The sequence below is a fragment of the Gopherus evgoodei genome, chromosome 2 (genome assembly GCF_007399415.2).
Source record: "Gopherus evgoodei ecotype Sinaloan lineage chromosome 2, rGopEvg1_v1.p, whole genome shotgun sequence".
Taxonomy (NCBI): Eukaryota; Metazoa; Chordata; order Testudines; family Testudinidae; genus Gopherus; species Gopherus evgoodei.
In genome coordinates, this window is record NC_044323.1 from 227,072,384 (window position 1) to 227,088,616 (window position 16,233).

The 16,233-nt window shown below is 40.3% G+C and overlaps 1 protein-coding gene across 7 annotated transcripts in view; it reads left to right on the top strand.

Moving 5' to 3' along the window:
- LOC115646790 (lipoxygenase homology domain-containing protein 1) overlaps positions 1 to 16,233 on the top strand; it is a 313,208-nt gene that overhangs the window by 219,679 nt on the left and 77,296 nt on the right. For all 7 annotated transcript variants that reach the window (XM_030553098.1, XM_030553099.1, XM_030553095.1 and 4 more), the window contains 4 exons: positions 3,251 to 3,329; positions 5,056 to 5,187; positions 5,340 to 5,521; positions 11,898 to 11,984. In XM_030553098.1, the coding sequence (XP_030408958.1) occupies positions 3,251 to 3,329; positions 5,056 to 5,187; positions 5,340 to 5,521; positions 11,898 to 11,984 (480 nt within the window). The remainder of the gene's footprint in view (positions 1 to 3,250; positions 3,330 to 5,055; positions 5,188 to 5,339; positions 5,522 to 11,897; positions 11,985 to 16,233) is intronic.

Consider the following 16,233-nt stretch of genomic DNA (forward strand, 5'->3'; position numbering starts at 1 on the left):
GTTTTTGTTCAGAAAATTAGATTACAAACTCCTTGATGCAGTGACTTATCTAAACCATGGGCCAAATGCACCATTGGTGGGAGTACATAACTCTCCATAAGATATCCTGGTGTTGTGCCTGCTTAAATGAATATGGCACTGTGTGTTTTCTGAACCATCATGAACACCTACCTAGCAATATAAACAATAAATAATAATAAGGTAAATGTCCCATTCTAGTCCTCATTCTCCTTCTTTAGTTTGTCCATTCAGAAATTCCTTATTAACCTTGCAAAAATCTTCTTGGTTTTTGAGAATTCAAAAACTTTTGCAGAAAAAGTCCTGGAACAATTGTTGGTAAGAGAATAGGATAGTTAAAGAAAATTTCAGATCAAAATCTTACAGATACCTTGTTAGACCTCAGGGTCTGATACAAATTCAAATTTGCAAGGCATCATTACATTTTTATCAAAGGTCAATGTAAAATCACTCTATAAGGAACCTACATACATTTCTCTGTTACTAAGCTTTTTGCAGCTGACCGCCCTTCAACACTTAGTGGTGTTGAGTGGAAAGTGAAGAACCAATGAATACTGCTCCAGTACCATTGTAACCAGAATCCAGATTATCCAGATTCAGTTTAATGCTTGCTGCTTTAGTCACCCCAGGGCATGATGAGGAGAACCTCCTTGTCAAAATCCAGGAGTTGCCATGACTGTCCCTTTGCAAATATATATAGGAGAGGCCTTAACCCGGACTCATAAGTGGAAAACCAATCTGGACTATGTTACCGATCATCTCTACAGCGGATGCTTCCACATTGTGGTGAACAGAATATGAACGAGCTGCTTCCACTGTAAGAAACTCCCTCTTCATGACTCAGCCTGATGAGAGAGTGCCTGGCTTCGAGCTGCCATGCTCTCTCTGGTGCAAGCTCAACTGTTTCAGAGGCAGGGCAGTGAGAAGTGCAGCAAATGACCACACCTGGGGACCTGGGAAACTCTTGTGTGGTTGAGAATGGTGCACACTTACTTGGTGGCTTCTTACTGTGTGCTGATCTATCAGCTGTTGAATGACTAAAACATGTGATGCCTACCTAAGTCCTTTTGACCTTTATCTTTTTGATTCATACATCTGAATTATCTCTCTACTTTTGCATTTTGAATTTTTCCATCTTTATTATGCATCCTCTAATAATAAGAACTCCAGAAGAACATATGAAATTAAACCTTTTGCTAATATTTTTTACTTTAACAAATAGACATTACCCTGGTCTCTGAATGTAGCTGAAGTACCTCAATGAATCTTCTACTTGACATATATTCTCTCTGTGCTCTAAACCCTCCTCTTTTCATTTTGTCTGCTGATTTTCATTCTTAAAAGTTTCAGAAGCCAGGTTTTATGAAAAACAAACTGGATCTTTGCTGCTTATTGCAGCCTTCCAGTTAGTCTAATTAATTTGTACAGTTCTGCAGCAGAGTGTAAAGCCCTACCTGATACCCAATAAATATGGGGTTAATCTCCCTGATCAGACATTACAAAGGAAATCGGGAGACAGTAGTGAAAGAGGACTTAGAATGGTAGGGCTACCTAGGCTTTGAAAGATAATGTACGGAAATCAGTGGGCTCATCTATTTGGTAGGTAGGTGAGCATGATACTTAGAGAAAGCAGGATTCCACAAGCAGTTGGTAGAGACATGAAATATTAATGCTGGCTGAGAAGGGTGGTGGTTCTGTTTTCTTTCTGCATATATAAGGCCTCTGCATTTTTCTTTATTCTCCTTGTAATAAATTCACTTTTAAAGTACCCTGAAAAATAATAATTGAGGCAGGAAACTCATGGACTGACTCACTGATTTTTGTGAGTGCTGAGTCAGCTGATTGACTCCAACAATGAAGAGACTCCTGTTCTTTGAGTCCTCAAGTTTTTCTTTTTACATATCCAATTTCTGTTCCCATTCTCTGATATGTTTGGTTAGGGGAGCAACAATGTCACCCGGAGAAGAACTCTTCCATCTGTTTGAGTCCGGTATCTTGATTTTTTACGTATTGTTTAAAGATTCTAGAGTTCAAGTAATAACAGCATTCTTTTGATTAATGGTGCCCACTACTCTCCTGAGTGTATTCTTTACCCTGTCCTCCTTGATGACAATCTGACAAAACACCTACTTTTTTGACCTTGATACTTCACCCTTTCTCTCAGCTGAGAATTTGCCAGAGTACTCCATGTGTTCATTGACTCCAGGCTAGGCAGTCATAATTCATTATACCTGGCACTGAACATGGTAGCCATGTAGGGTTTCCATTGCCAGTTCAAGTCTTTGGCCTGATCTTAAAAGCCCTTACTGGGTCAGAATCAAGCTACATCAGCAACTGCATCTTCATTCAGAACTCACTTGAACAACTGTTCCTCTCTAGAATAACAAAGTCTGGGAGAAGTTCGTGAGCACCAGAGATAAAGCAACCTTAGTTGTGGAGGTTTTGTTGTGGAAAAAGTTTCCCAAAGTGGTCAGACTAATTCAATTATTTATCGCATGCTTCAAGACCCTGATCTTGGAGGCCTGAGTCAGCAAAATATTTAAGTACATTCTTTACTTTAAGCACAAGTAATCCCATCCATATTCAACGACACATGCCCTTAATTTTAAGCAGCTACCTAAGTCTCATGTGCTTAAAGTTAATCATGCTTTTATGAGAGACTGAAGAGAGGTGTTTGGGAAAAGAGTGAGAAAACAAACAAACCAAAAACTCTGCGTGTGTCCATGTGTATCTTATGCCAGGAAAGAAGAAGATCAAAAGACTCCACTAAGTTCACTGAGCACTTCACCATGCAAATCTAAAGTACTTGAGAACCTCTTTTGTGTGATGGAGATGACTTCCGTAGAAAATCCTAATATAGATACATAGGTATGATGTCACTTCTTGTAACAGTCATAATTCATCCAAATTAGTTATTTCATCCTACAAGCTTAGTAGAAATCAGCATCTTACCGGAACTTCAAGCTGAGCATCAAAGTTTCTGAAAATACTGTTTATCAATTATAGTGATACTTTAAAATTCATCAGAAAAGTCATACTAGTCACTGACAGTGGAAATAACAATTACAGCACATACTGTTTTATTATGCACTTGAAAGAAATGGAATGACATGATAAGGGTAAAGTAAAGTGCACTAACATACAAAGCAATGTCCACTTATGCAGAGGTAAATTCATAAGTCACACATACCTACCGTGCAAAACCACAATTTAAATTATTCTCAAATTGCAGGTGAATGTTTTCAGAATCAAAGCAGTTCACCTTGGCAAGCTGAACCAAGTTCTTGTTGGATTTAAAAGTTTTAAAAAAGGTACTGTATAATAATTTTAAAACAAACCAGGTGCCTGAAATATACAGCATTGTATTATAACAAATACCATATAACAACATTGATTATCATCAGATGTAATGGGAGTCAGAAATGCAGAAAAACATCTGTTAAAATTATGATTACAGATCATACGTTTAATGAGGTCTGTTCTATTTGGAAACTAGTGAAAAAATTGAAATTGCTGGACCTTTTCAGTTTGTTTTCTGTGTTTTGTGTTAGATTGTGTATAACCTGGTTCCATTTAAATTGTCAATGTACTATAGGAGAATCATAAACAGTATCCAGTGAATTACATAGTGAAAAATTACAAGGCATTTCTTGTTTGTTTTTTGCAATAAGTGGCTTGTTTGATATATTTGGTTCTGCCAGTAGATTCAGCAAACATTTTTGTTTTCCAGCAAAAGTATGTTCTTCTTTCTTGTTTTGCATCTCATTTGGCTATCATTCCCCACCTCAATACCTATATACACTGTTTTAATTTTTCAATTTTTAAAATTATTGACATTTTTATTAGGTATAAAATAAATCCTTAATCAGTCAGGGTGAAATGCTTTCTTCCTCTGCCACCAGGGGAGATGAACAAAGATCAATGAGTTGAGGTAAAAAGAGGGGCATGGAAGAAGGGGAGTGTTGGCTTCAAAATACTGTCCTTGTTTCCTATAGAAATCCATTTGCAGGTGTTTAAGGGGCTCTGGGGATGTGGGTGGGGTGGCAGACAGAGAAAGCTACACTCTCTGCAGCATCATTTCTCCCAACTCCCTCCAGTTCTCAGTATAAATAATGCTGCAACTTCAAAATAGGTAGTGACAGTTAGGGACAGTGTAGGATCATGGCTCCTTCAGGACTCTCAGTGCCATGCGGGCCAAGTAGCCATATGGAGACACAGCGAAGAGATGCAGTTAGCCCTGGCCTCTGCAAAACTCCTGAGATCAACAAGTTGCAGACCATCTCTGAGAGTGGCGAACCCAGTTCCCCATCCCTACGCCCACCATTGAGAGCAAGAACATGTGGAAAATTCAGGAGCCAAATTCATGGAGTTTCAAGTCATTTATATAGGAAAAACCCTAATAGGGGGCTATTTGCCTCTTATTGCTTAAAGAGAAAGGGTGAAATCCTGACCCCACTGAATTCAGAGTCATGACTCCCATTGACTTAAGTAAGACCAGGATTTCGCCAAAATAGTTTCCTCCTATTTAGGATTAGCTTAAAAACAGTCAGAAATATGTCAGAACCAAGTGCAGTTCAGGAATCTCAAGTCGGTAGCTTCAGTTTCAGTGGGGATGTATGTGGATTTGTTTCTCATTTCTGATCCTCAAAGGCTGATGATAATACACCAGTCCTGGAATAATTCATTGTTATATGCAAGAAAAGTAGGGAAAGGGCCATTTTTAAAACACACTTTATATTAGTTTTCTTTTCTTTCCTGCCTGTGTTGCCAAAAAAGTCATGTCACAGTGTAGCATGCATTTATTGCACTCTTGGGTCAGTAATATTCCTCCTGTGGAGGAAGAGAAAACTCTTGAGCTGCCTGAGTTATAATCACTAATAAGAAATCTCTGTGGCCCCAAACCTGGGAGGTGTTGCATGTCTTCTGTGAGTTGCTGAGTCCTCTGCATCTCGTTTAAATCTGAAGCCTCAGCCTGTGTAGGCAGAGCTTATCATTGTTACTTGACATGCAATAAATTAGTATATTTGTTTTAATCAGATGACTGGTTCTTGGAAAAAATTGTTATAAAAGAAGAAAGTTACCCTTTTGCCACTCACATCTTTGCTCACAAGGACTGGATCAGCAAACACTCAAAGAAAGCTTTTACAGAACTAGTAATTCCATTAAAAGGTAATGCCAATGAAATGTCTTTTGCTTACACAATTTAATGTTGCATGACTAAGTACTTTTGAGTAAATTACAATTTTATAAATTAATGTAATGATTTATGGTGACTTATAAGAAAGATATGTATTCTGAATATATATTTCTTCTAAATATAGAAATGACCGTGACATCTGATCCAGTAAAATACTTTGATACTAAAAGCAGAGGACAATGGCAAATGTGGGTCTATTGTACACACATACCAGAAGAAGTTCCCGATATTCAAGTTGTTGTGTTTGGAACAAAAGGGAAATCAGCTGCACAGAAGGTTCAGAATCTTAAAAATGACCCATTTTTGGTGAGTTTCTTTTTATTATATTTTATATTAATCTTAACAATGTTTAACTGGGAAAGGTACATTGTGTTTTCTATGTGCCGGATTGTACATACAGATTGCTTTATTGGTCAGAGTTGATATCTGACATTTCCCATGCACCAAGAAAATGGTGCTATTAGAACTACTGGTACAGAAAGTGAAACCAGATATTATAGGGATAACAGAAGCATGGTGGAATAGAAGTCATGATTGGAGTACAGGTATTAAAGGGTATGTGCTGTTCAGGAAAGACAGAAATAAAGATAAATATGGTGGAGTAGCATTACAGTCTATCTCATAATTAATATGCAAAGACATTAGCAGTGATGGAATGGATAAAACAGAATCTGTTTGGGTCAAAATCACTTTGGGGAAGAAAGCTACCAGAGGCTCCACTGGGATAGTGCTTGCGGTCTTTAAGATCTGATATGGATATGGATAGAGACTTCTTTAATATTTTTTAATTAAATAAATACTACTGGGAATTGTGTGATCCTGGGGTACTTTAATTTCACAGATATAGGGTGGAGGACAAGTGCTACTGCTAATGGTAGGGGTCAGATAGATTTCTTCACCAAATAGTCACTAAGCCAACAAGAGGTGATGCCATTTTAGATTTGGTATTGGTGAGTAGTGAGGACCTCTTAAAAGAACTGGTTGTAGAGGACAACCTTGGTTTTCATGATCATGAGACAATTCAGTTTAAACTAAATGGAAGGCTAAACAAAAATAGATCTGGGACTAGGGTCCTTGATTTCATAAGATCAAACTTTAAAAAATTAAGGGAATTAGGTAAGAGGACTGGACTGAAGAACTCAAGGACTTGAATGTGGAGGAGCCTTGGAATTACTTAAAGTTACAGAAAGTATCTGAAGTCTGCATCCCAAGCAAAGGGAAACAATTGTAGGGAAGAGTTGCAGGCCAAATTGGATAAGCATGCATCTCAAACAGGTTATTAAGAGAAAGCAGACAGCCTACAAGGAATGGAAGATGGGAACAATCAGCAAGGAAAGCTAACTCTTGGAGATCAGGAAGAATAGAGAAAAAATGAAAAGTATAGAGAAAAATCCAAGCAGATATGGAAGTGCAAAGGAAATTAAAACCAATAGTAATACGTTTTATGGCCATATAAATGAAAAGAAAACAAGGAAATAAGTGGGACTGCTAAACACTAAGGATGGGATGTAAATTAAGCATGACCTAATACCTAAAGGAATACTTTGCCTCATTTTTTAATAAGGGTAATGAGCAGCTTAGGGATAGTGGCAGGGTCGCTAATGGAAATGAGGATATGCAGGGGTGAGCTGGAGCTGGTTCGCAGGAACCGGTTGTTAAATTTAGAAGGTTTTAGAGCCGCTTGTTAACTGGCTTCCCTGCAGGGAAGCTTTGATGGGCTTCTGCCAGGAAGCATGTAATTCCTCCTCCCTGCTGCTGGGGGTGCTGCACTGTGCTAGCCATGTGGGCTGCCTCCTGGCCCTGTTGCTGCTGCTGCTCCTTGGACCTCTGGCTCTGGGGCTTCTACTGCTGTTTGGTGGGTTCCTGGCTGCGTCCTGCTGCTCAGGCTGCTCCCAGCCACTCTCCCCATGTGAGTACCTGCCCCCTGCCCACAGCTCCTGCCCGCAGCCACCTCCTGCCACAGCCAGCCCCTGTCTGCACCCCCTGCCCACAGCCACCCCCTGCCACAGCCAGCCCCTGTTGCAGCCAGCCCGTGTCACACTCCCTGCCTCCAGCTACCCTGCCCCACGCTCCTGTCTGCAGCCAGCCCCATGTCCCCTGGTGCCCTACAGTTCTCAGGGCAGTAACCTTGCACATCTGCTTGAATGAGGGGGGGCAGGGAGCAGCTGGGACCCACACATGTGCACACCCTAGGGTGACCAGACAGCAAGTGTGAAAAATCGGGACAGGGGGTGAGGGGTAATAGGAGCCTATATAAGAAAAAGACCCCAAAATTGAGACTGTCTCTATAAAATTGGGACATCTGGTCACCCTAGCACACCCCAAGGGAGTGGCAGGGACCCATACATGTGAAATGGAGCTCATTTCTAGTTCAGATCCATCTTTTTAAAAAAGAACTTTAGGTAGGGTTAACATACATCTGTATTTTCCTGGAGATGTCAGGCTTTTAGGTTCTTAAATCACTGTCTGGGCGGAATTTTTAAAATTTAAAAATTCCTCCCTGGAAAATACAGATGTATGGTAACCCTATTGGTACAAAAAATACATACTGTGGCACATCCCTTAAATCAGAACTTTTTATAGGGAACCGGTTGTCAAGATTTTAGCAGCTCATCACTGAGGATATGGAAGTAGAAATTACAATATCCAAGGTAGAAGTCAAATTTAAACAGCTTAGTGGGACCAAGTCAGGGGGCCCAGATAATCTCCATCAAGAATATTAAAGGAACTGGCATGTGAAATTGCAAGCCCAATAGAAAGGATTTTTAAAGAATCCGTAAACTTGGGGGTTGTACTCTGTCATTAGTTGCTAATATAATATTTATTTTTAAGAAAGGAAAAGAAAGTGATCCAGGAAACTACAGGCCCATTAGTTTGACCTCAATAGTATGCAAGATCTTGTAACAAATTTTGAAAGAGAAAGTAATTGAGGACAAAGAGGTAAATGGTAATTGGGATAAAACACTACATAGCTTTATAAAAGGTAGATTGTGCCAGACCAACCTGAACTCTTTCTCTGAGAAGGTAACTGATTTCTTTAGTTAAAGGAAATGCAATAGATATAATTTACCTAGATTTCTTTAAGGCATTTGATACAATTCCATATGGGAAATTATTAGCTAAATTGAAGAAGATGGGAATCATCATGAGAAAAGAAATGTGGATAAGGAACTGATTAATGGGAAGACTACCATAGGTCATACTGAAAGGTGAACTGTCAGGCTGGAGGGAGTTTACTACTAGAGTTCCTTTGGGCTCGGTCTTGAGACCAATCTTATTTAATATTTTTATTAAAGACCTTGGCACAAAAAGTGGGAGTGTGCTAATAAAAATTGTGAATGACACAAAGTTGGGATGTATTGCTAATACGGAGGAGGGCCAGAATATCATACAAGAAGAACTGGAGAACTTTGAATACTGGAGTAATAGAAATTGGATGAAATTTAGTAGTACAAATTGCAAAGTCACGCATTTAGGGATTAAAAACAAGATTTTTTTCTATAAACTGGGGAATTATCAGCTGGAAGTGACAGGAGGAGGAGAAAGACCTGGCTGTATTATTTGATTACAGTTTGACTTTGAGCCACCAATGTGATGCAGCTGTGAAAAAGGCTAATGCAGTTCTAGGGTGCATCAGGCAAGGTATTTCCAGTAGAGATAGGGAAGTGTCATGCAAGGCACGGGTGAGACCTCATCTAGAATACTCTAGACATCTGGTTTCCCATGTTCAAGAAAGATTAATTCAAACTGAAACAGATGCAAAGAAGGGCCCCTAGGATGAGAATGGAAAACCTACCTGACAAGAGGAGATTCAAGGTGTGATTGGTTTCCCCCCTTAGAATGCCACCTGATGTGCTGGGATACTGCTGAGCCCACCTGTTCTCCCAGCCAGAGCACCCTTTTTCCTGTCTTGCTGAGCCAGGCTATTAAGCCTCCTCCAGCACACACACAGGCAGGGCACACCCAGCTGCAGAAAGACACAGACACTGAGATTAGTTCTGGGAAGACTCAGTTTAAGGGACTTGCCCCAGCACTCAGGTGTCCACCTCCCTTGGAGTGCAGACCCAAAGAATATTATGAAATCCACCTCCTCCCTCAATGTGGAGGAAGATATGCACAGCCTCTTATCCCCCTACCCCCTGCCTAAACATGAATTGTACAAATGGGGTTATATTATAAACAAGAAATAGGTTTATTAACTACAAAAGGTGAATTTTAAGTGGTTAAAGAGATAGTAATCTGCTTTGTTCTTTTTGCTAAGCAAATAAAACAAAACATGCAAACTAAGCTTGTTTCACTAAAGAAATTGGTTACAAATAGTAATTTCTCACCCTAGGTCAGTGATTCTCAAACTTTTGTGCTGGTGACCCCTTTCACACATCAAGCCTCTGAGTGTGACCCCCCCTTATAAATTAAAAACACTTTTTTATATTTAACACTATTATAAATATGCTGGAGGCAAAGCAGGGTTTGGGGTGGAGGCTGACAGCTCACGACCCGCCAAATAATAACCTTGTGACCCCCTGAGGGGTCCCGACCCCCAGTTTGAGAACCCCTGCCATAGATATTGTTGCAGACAGATTACAGAAAGTCTTGAAAAGCAGCTGCTCTAGTCTCCAGTTTGAGACCTCAGGTATTATTACTCACAAGCTAGATGCCCTTCCAGCTTGGGCTCAACCCTTCTCACCCCAATTCAGTTCTTATTTCCAGGTGTTTCAAAGTGTTTCTTTGGGTGGGAAGACAGAGGAGAACCCTGATGATGTCACTCCCCTACCTTATATAGCTCTTGTGTAAGGTGAGAACCCTTTGAGTTCCAGTGGAAAAACACTGGCATTCCAGAAAGAGAGGAGGGATGTCCAGTACCAGGTGTCTCTGTAGGGCTGTGGCAGCCACTCTTCGTGGCTGTTTTGAGCATCCACAGGAACACTAAGCTCTTTTACAGTCCATTGTCTTTGCTAATGGGCCATTAGCACTGTCTGGCTTTCTCATTATTGTACCTGAAGGGCTCATTGGGGGTGACACCCAAAGTAACCTATTTGGAATACAGATACAGGGTCAATATTCCTAACTTCAGATACAGAAATGATACAGGCATACAAATTGGATAATCACATTCAGTAAATCATAATTTTTCAGATGATACCTTACAATACCCATCTTGCATAAAGTACATCTCAGTTATGTCATATCCATATCATAAGCATATTTCCATAAAGAATATGGAGTTCAATGTCACATAAGGAGCTTGGCTCGTTTAGCCTAACCAAACAAAGGCTGAGGGGAGATATGATTGCTCTCTATAAATGCATCAAAGTGATAAATACCAGAGAGGGAGAGGAGTTATTAAAGTTAAGTGCCAATGTGGACACAAAAACAAATCGATATAAACTGGACATCAACAAGTTTAGGCTTGAAATTAGATGAAGGTTTCTAACCATTAGAGGAGTGAAGGTCTGGAACAGCCTTACAAGGGGAGCAGTGTGGGCAACAAAACCAACTGGCTTCAAGACTGAGCTTGATAAGTTTATGGAGGGAATGGTATAATAAGATTGCTTACAATGGGAGACTGCAACTGCTAGTAGCAAAAATGCCAGTAGCTGGAGATATGCAGGCTCTGAGTGGTTGGAAGAGAATAGCTGAGGTTGAGAAGTGAAGAACAGATGAGAAGTTGAATCCTTTAACTGCTTTTTTCCTTGCTTTTCCTGATTTGCATTAGTGGCATTGCAGCAGTGATATGTATTAGCCCCTACATGACCACCTTGAAAGAGCTGATGTCCCAATGTACTCTAAGTCCAGATGTCATCAACTCTAAGGCCAGAAGAGAACACCGTGTTCATCTATTCTGACCTCCTGCACATTGCAAGCCACAGAATCTCACCGCACATCTTTACATTCAGCCTGAACAACCAATGGGTAGCCTTAATTCCAACCATAAGTGTAAATTTAAATATAAATACTTAAACAGCTGTAAATTTCAGTTCTCTAATTTCTACATAAAAATAAATACCAGCTTTCCAAACAATTGCTAGAACATAGATCACCTCTTCACTAAAGTTTATTCATAAACATGAAGGAAAAATATATGTCAGCATCCACCATTTGCAATCTGACCCTATATTTTATTTACCCACACCAATACAAAATCACTACACAACTACACACTACAAAAAGTAATTTATGAAATGTATGGAAGCCACCACCAACCCTATCTTGATCATGAAAACACATGAAAATATAACCAATAAACATGGTCAGAGTTCAAGGCTGCCTGTTGGGTGCTCAGGTCGAGGATGGAGATCTGTGGGCTGTGAGCAGGGGACTGGAGGCAACTAAGATTGAGAAGAGGAAATGATAAATGGAATGTAGCTGGGATGTAGTTGTGATTTCCTTGCTTTTTACAGTTTGAGGTGGGCTGTGTAGTCTAGATGCTTTAACTTAAAGTTAACAGTGTTTTTTGTGGGAGATATATACTGTACCGTATGAGTTCAGATTGATTTTCTGATTTACCATCGGGGTTTGTTCACCCTTGCTCAGCATTCTCGTTTGTTCACTCATCTTTCCAAATGAGTTAAGATAAATGAAACAAAACAAAATCCAAAAAAATCCTCGAAAACTTGCCTTATGATCAAAATGATTGCGTAAGGTATGCTTCCGTTAACGTTTTTGTATTATTATTTGACAGCTGACTGTTGATGAGATTGGTGATGTAACAAAAGTTTCCTTGGTGTTATCTGGCTCACGGTTAGGAAGAGGAATTAAACTTCACAAGGTATTTCACATTAATTGCATTTGACCTGGCTGCATCATGCCTAATAACAATAGAAAAATACCTTTTGGAAGTACATTACCTTATACAATGTAGAACACTTCTTTGTAATGCAACAATATTATTTATTCGCATGTGTCAGAAATAGAAGGTGAAATTCTGGCGCCATTAAAGTCAATGGGAGTTTTGCCATTGACTTCAGAGGAGCCAGAGTTTCCCCCCACAATATGCAATCTCTGACAGAATATGTTAAATGTATTGATATTTGCTGAGTCTTATATTTAGTGAGCAAGTCCATATCACAAAATCCATTATGTAGCAGGGGGCAATATTTTCCATTGATCTATGCTTTTAGCAGGTATTATGGCCCTGCATGAAAAGAGTAACTGACTTCTGCTGATTCACAGTATCCCCGATTCAGGAAAGCATTCAAGCCCATGTATAAATCAACTTCTATTCAAGGCAGTAGGTGCACAAGTGGCAACAGTTTTAATTTTCAAACTTCCTAAAGAAATCCAGTCAATTCTCTCATAGCAAGCTAACTGTTATGCACTGTTATGTATTGGAGATAGGACTGCAGGACAATGTCTTCTCTCTCCTTGAGCTTGATCCTGCATGTTGCTGAATGCGTGACATTAATGGAAGTGGAGCACCTTGCAGAATCAGGGCACTTACCAGTTTGGGACTCCAGGGCATAAAGTTAGCCATGTGGAATTCTTCCGCTTTGGGGCCTTTTATGTGCTCAAGGACCCCAGTACATAAAGTTTGGTATGTACTTGATGGTCTGCATTCCAAGTACTCTACAAAAATAAATTTATATCTAGAGTCCTTAGTCACTTAAGGTCTTTAAGGCTGAAGGTTTCTGTCTAGAGAACTTTAATATCTTGCGTATAAAGTTTCTACACAAAGAAATTAATGCTCTGGAATACTTAAAGCTTAAGAAATAACTTCTGGAGCTCTGTAGATGCTAGTCTTGTACTTTATGTTATAACTCTGAATCTTAGAAAAAAGTTGGTACGCACATGGATGGAGCTATATTTTTATATGCTTGCCAATCGCTATTTTTCAATTTGTGTTTTGTAAATTGACCTAAGAGTCAAAGAGTGTGCTTTTAAAAAAAATAGTGTAAAATGCCATTTTTTCTCTTCAGAAACTCAGAAATGGACAAAATGGATTTTCTTCAAACCCTTTTACAAAATTTTTACAAAATTTTCATTTTCAGGCTAAGACTAAACATGGATAACTTTTACTTAAAGGGAAAAAATAAAGATATGAACAACTGAAACTGTCAGATTATAAGGAAGGTCCAACATAACCTTTATTATAGTGTTTACTGCCAAAGTAATAGGGTGAGTTTTTCCAAAAAGTTAAGAATTAAGTGCCCAGTTTTCATTGAAGAGCATTGGCGTTTTGGAAGTGGATTAAGCTAAACAGAATGTGAGTGTTCACACGGATTTAAAGCAGTTTAAATAATCCACTTTAAATTCACACTTTAGTTAATTTGGATTAATTTTCCTGAGTGTCCCAGGCCTGGTCTGTACTACAAAGTTAAGTTGACATAAAATGCCTTGTGTCAACCTAGTTAAATTTGTCTCCCACTGATGTAAGTGCCCCTTTACAGCAGTAACACCACCTCCCCAAGTGGCGTAGAGTCACGATTGATGTATTGAGGTCTATGCAGAGCAAGTGCAGACAATATTACTTATGTCAACCCTAACAGCAGCTGTCCCACAATGCCTGACATTGAACTCTCCTATTCATAATTGTGAACTCCACTGTTCAGGAGTCACAGAAATCAGAAGGCTCCTGTCCCCTTTAAAGTCCTGTGAATTTTTGAAATACCTTTTTGTGATTGTCCAGTTTTGTGAGCACAACAGGTAATCCTCCATTGTTATGTGTGACTGCCCAGCTGACTATGCCAGTACACACTCCAGATGCGCTCTGGCTTGGAGTAGGCAGGAGATATTGGATTTCCTAGGCCTATGGAGAGAAGAGGTTGTCCAAGCACAGCTATAGACAAGCCATAGAAACATGGACATCTATAACCAGATCGCACTGGAGATGCAGGAGAAAGAATGCCTGACCCAAACCAGAAGGAGAAAGAAGAGGACTTGGGAGAACATGTTCCATGAGATCCTGCAAGCCAATGCTGCTTTAGATGGTGAGCAAGGGCCTGGAGGATGAACATTGTACAGACTGAAGAAGGAAAGAGTGGACAGGAGAAAGTCCCAGAAGGAAAAGGAGAAGAAGATGCACCAGGACATAATGGAGCTTCTCAGCAGCAAACACAGATGTTGCAGACTCTTGTGGACCTACAGTAATCATGGGCTCACCTCTCTTTGCAGTCCATGGAGAACTTCATTACAGCACCTCCCTACACCCTGCTTCAACATTCCATATGGTATTAGGGCCACATCCCTACCCTTACCACTCTATCCCAGGGGACATTAAGGACAAGTACAGCTTCATATACACTGACCTATGAAATCCACAGCTGTGTATGTGTAGGTAAAATGGACATGAATGTTCTTTCCCCATAGTAAGTTTTGTTCCATTAATTTATTAAATTTTAAATTGAACAGATTTTTCTTTGCACTGGTTTTGTTACCAAATAAAATTCTATTATTTGAAAAATAAGTCATCTTTATTAGTTCACAACGGATGCTGCAGAGTGCTGAGCAGTTCTTAAAGCACCCACTCTTAAGTTGGGACACGACTCATAAGATCAATGACAGCACAGTGTAATAATCATAAATATACAACAAGCATCGCAAAATTAATAGGTGCCTTGACAGTGCTATATTCATGGCTGTACACCAAGCACCACACAATTCCTAACAGGTCTCAAAACATCAGAGCCAGGTAGAGCACAGTACACCGCAACACATTACTGTGGTTCACTGTTAAAGTGCTCCTTCAAAGCTTTCCTGAGCTGTATAGTTCTGCATTGAGCTCTTCTAATAACCTTTTGTCTGGCTGTTCAAACTCAGAAGGCAGGTGTTCCATCTCCATCCTCTACCTTGGTGGCAACTTTTCCCCGCTTTGCTTCAAAGATATTGTGCAGCAGGCAGCTATAACCATTGGGATGTTTTTGCCACTGAGATCCAATGTTCTGAGTCAACTATGCCAGTGTCTCTTCAGTCTACCAAAAGTCCATTCAACTGCCATTCTAAACCTGCTGAGCCAACAGCTGAATCTTTCTTTGGTGCTGTTGAGTTGGCTGGTATGGAGTAGGGTCGGTGCCCCGAATCACTTTTGGCATTTCAACATACATTGCCAATCATAATCTGCAGGTCAGGAAAGAAAGTCCTGCTTGCAGCTTCTTGAATAGTTCTGTGGTTTTAAACATGCGAGTGGCATGCACCTTCCCTGACCAGCCAACACTGATGTTGGTGAAGCATCTTCAGTGATCCACCAATGCTTAATGCATTTTGTGACAAGGTGGTCTGGTGCCAAAATGGGGATATGCCTGCCATCTATTGCTCCACCACATTTTGGGAATTCCACTGCTGCAAATCCATCCATGATGTCCTGTACATTGCTGAGAATCACAGTCCTGTGTAGCAGGAGATGATTAATGCCCCTGCGTACTTGCATGACAATGGCCTCCACAGCGGATTTTCCATCTCCAAAATGGTTTCCCACTGACCAGTAACAATCCAGCATTGCAAGTTTCCCCAGTGCAATCACCACTCACGTCTCTGCTGCCAGTGCAGCTCTCATTTTGCTGTCCATGCTCCGGAGGCTGGGCAAGCTTGGATCCAGGAATGTGGTCTTGCACATCCCAGAGTTCTGCAGCCACTGCTCATTATCCCAAGCCTGCATTATGATGTGATACCATCAGTCTGCGCTCATTTCTCAGGTCTAGAAGCAGTACTTTACCACCTGCAGCTGCTCCACAAATACCACCAACAGCTTTGAAATTGGTTCTCACTATGTCTCACATTAATCTGTCCTCCAAGGTATCATCATGTTCCCCACTCATCTGGTTCTTCTTGTGGCTCTACAAATACTGGAGGATCATGCATCCTGGGGTTGCAATACTTATGACAATAGTGCAGAGCTGTGCAGGCTCCAGGCCACTGACAGAGATGGTAGAGAGCAAGCAGGGCTGCGTGGGTTTGTGGGATTTTTAAAAAAGGTGCAAAAATTATGGATATAGATGACATTGTGGGATGAAGACAGTTGCACTCTGGCAGGGCCGGCTCTAGGTTTTTTGCTGCCCCAAGCAAAAAAAATTTTTACTGCCCCC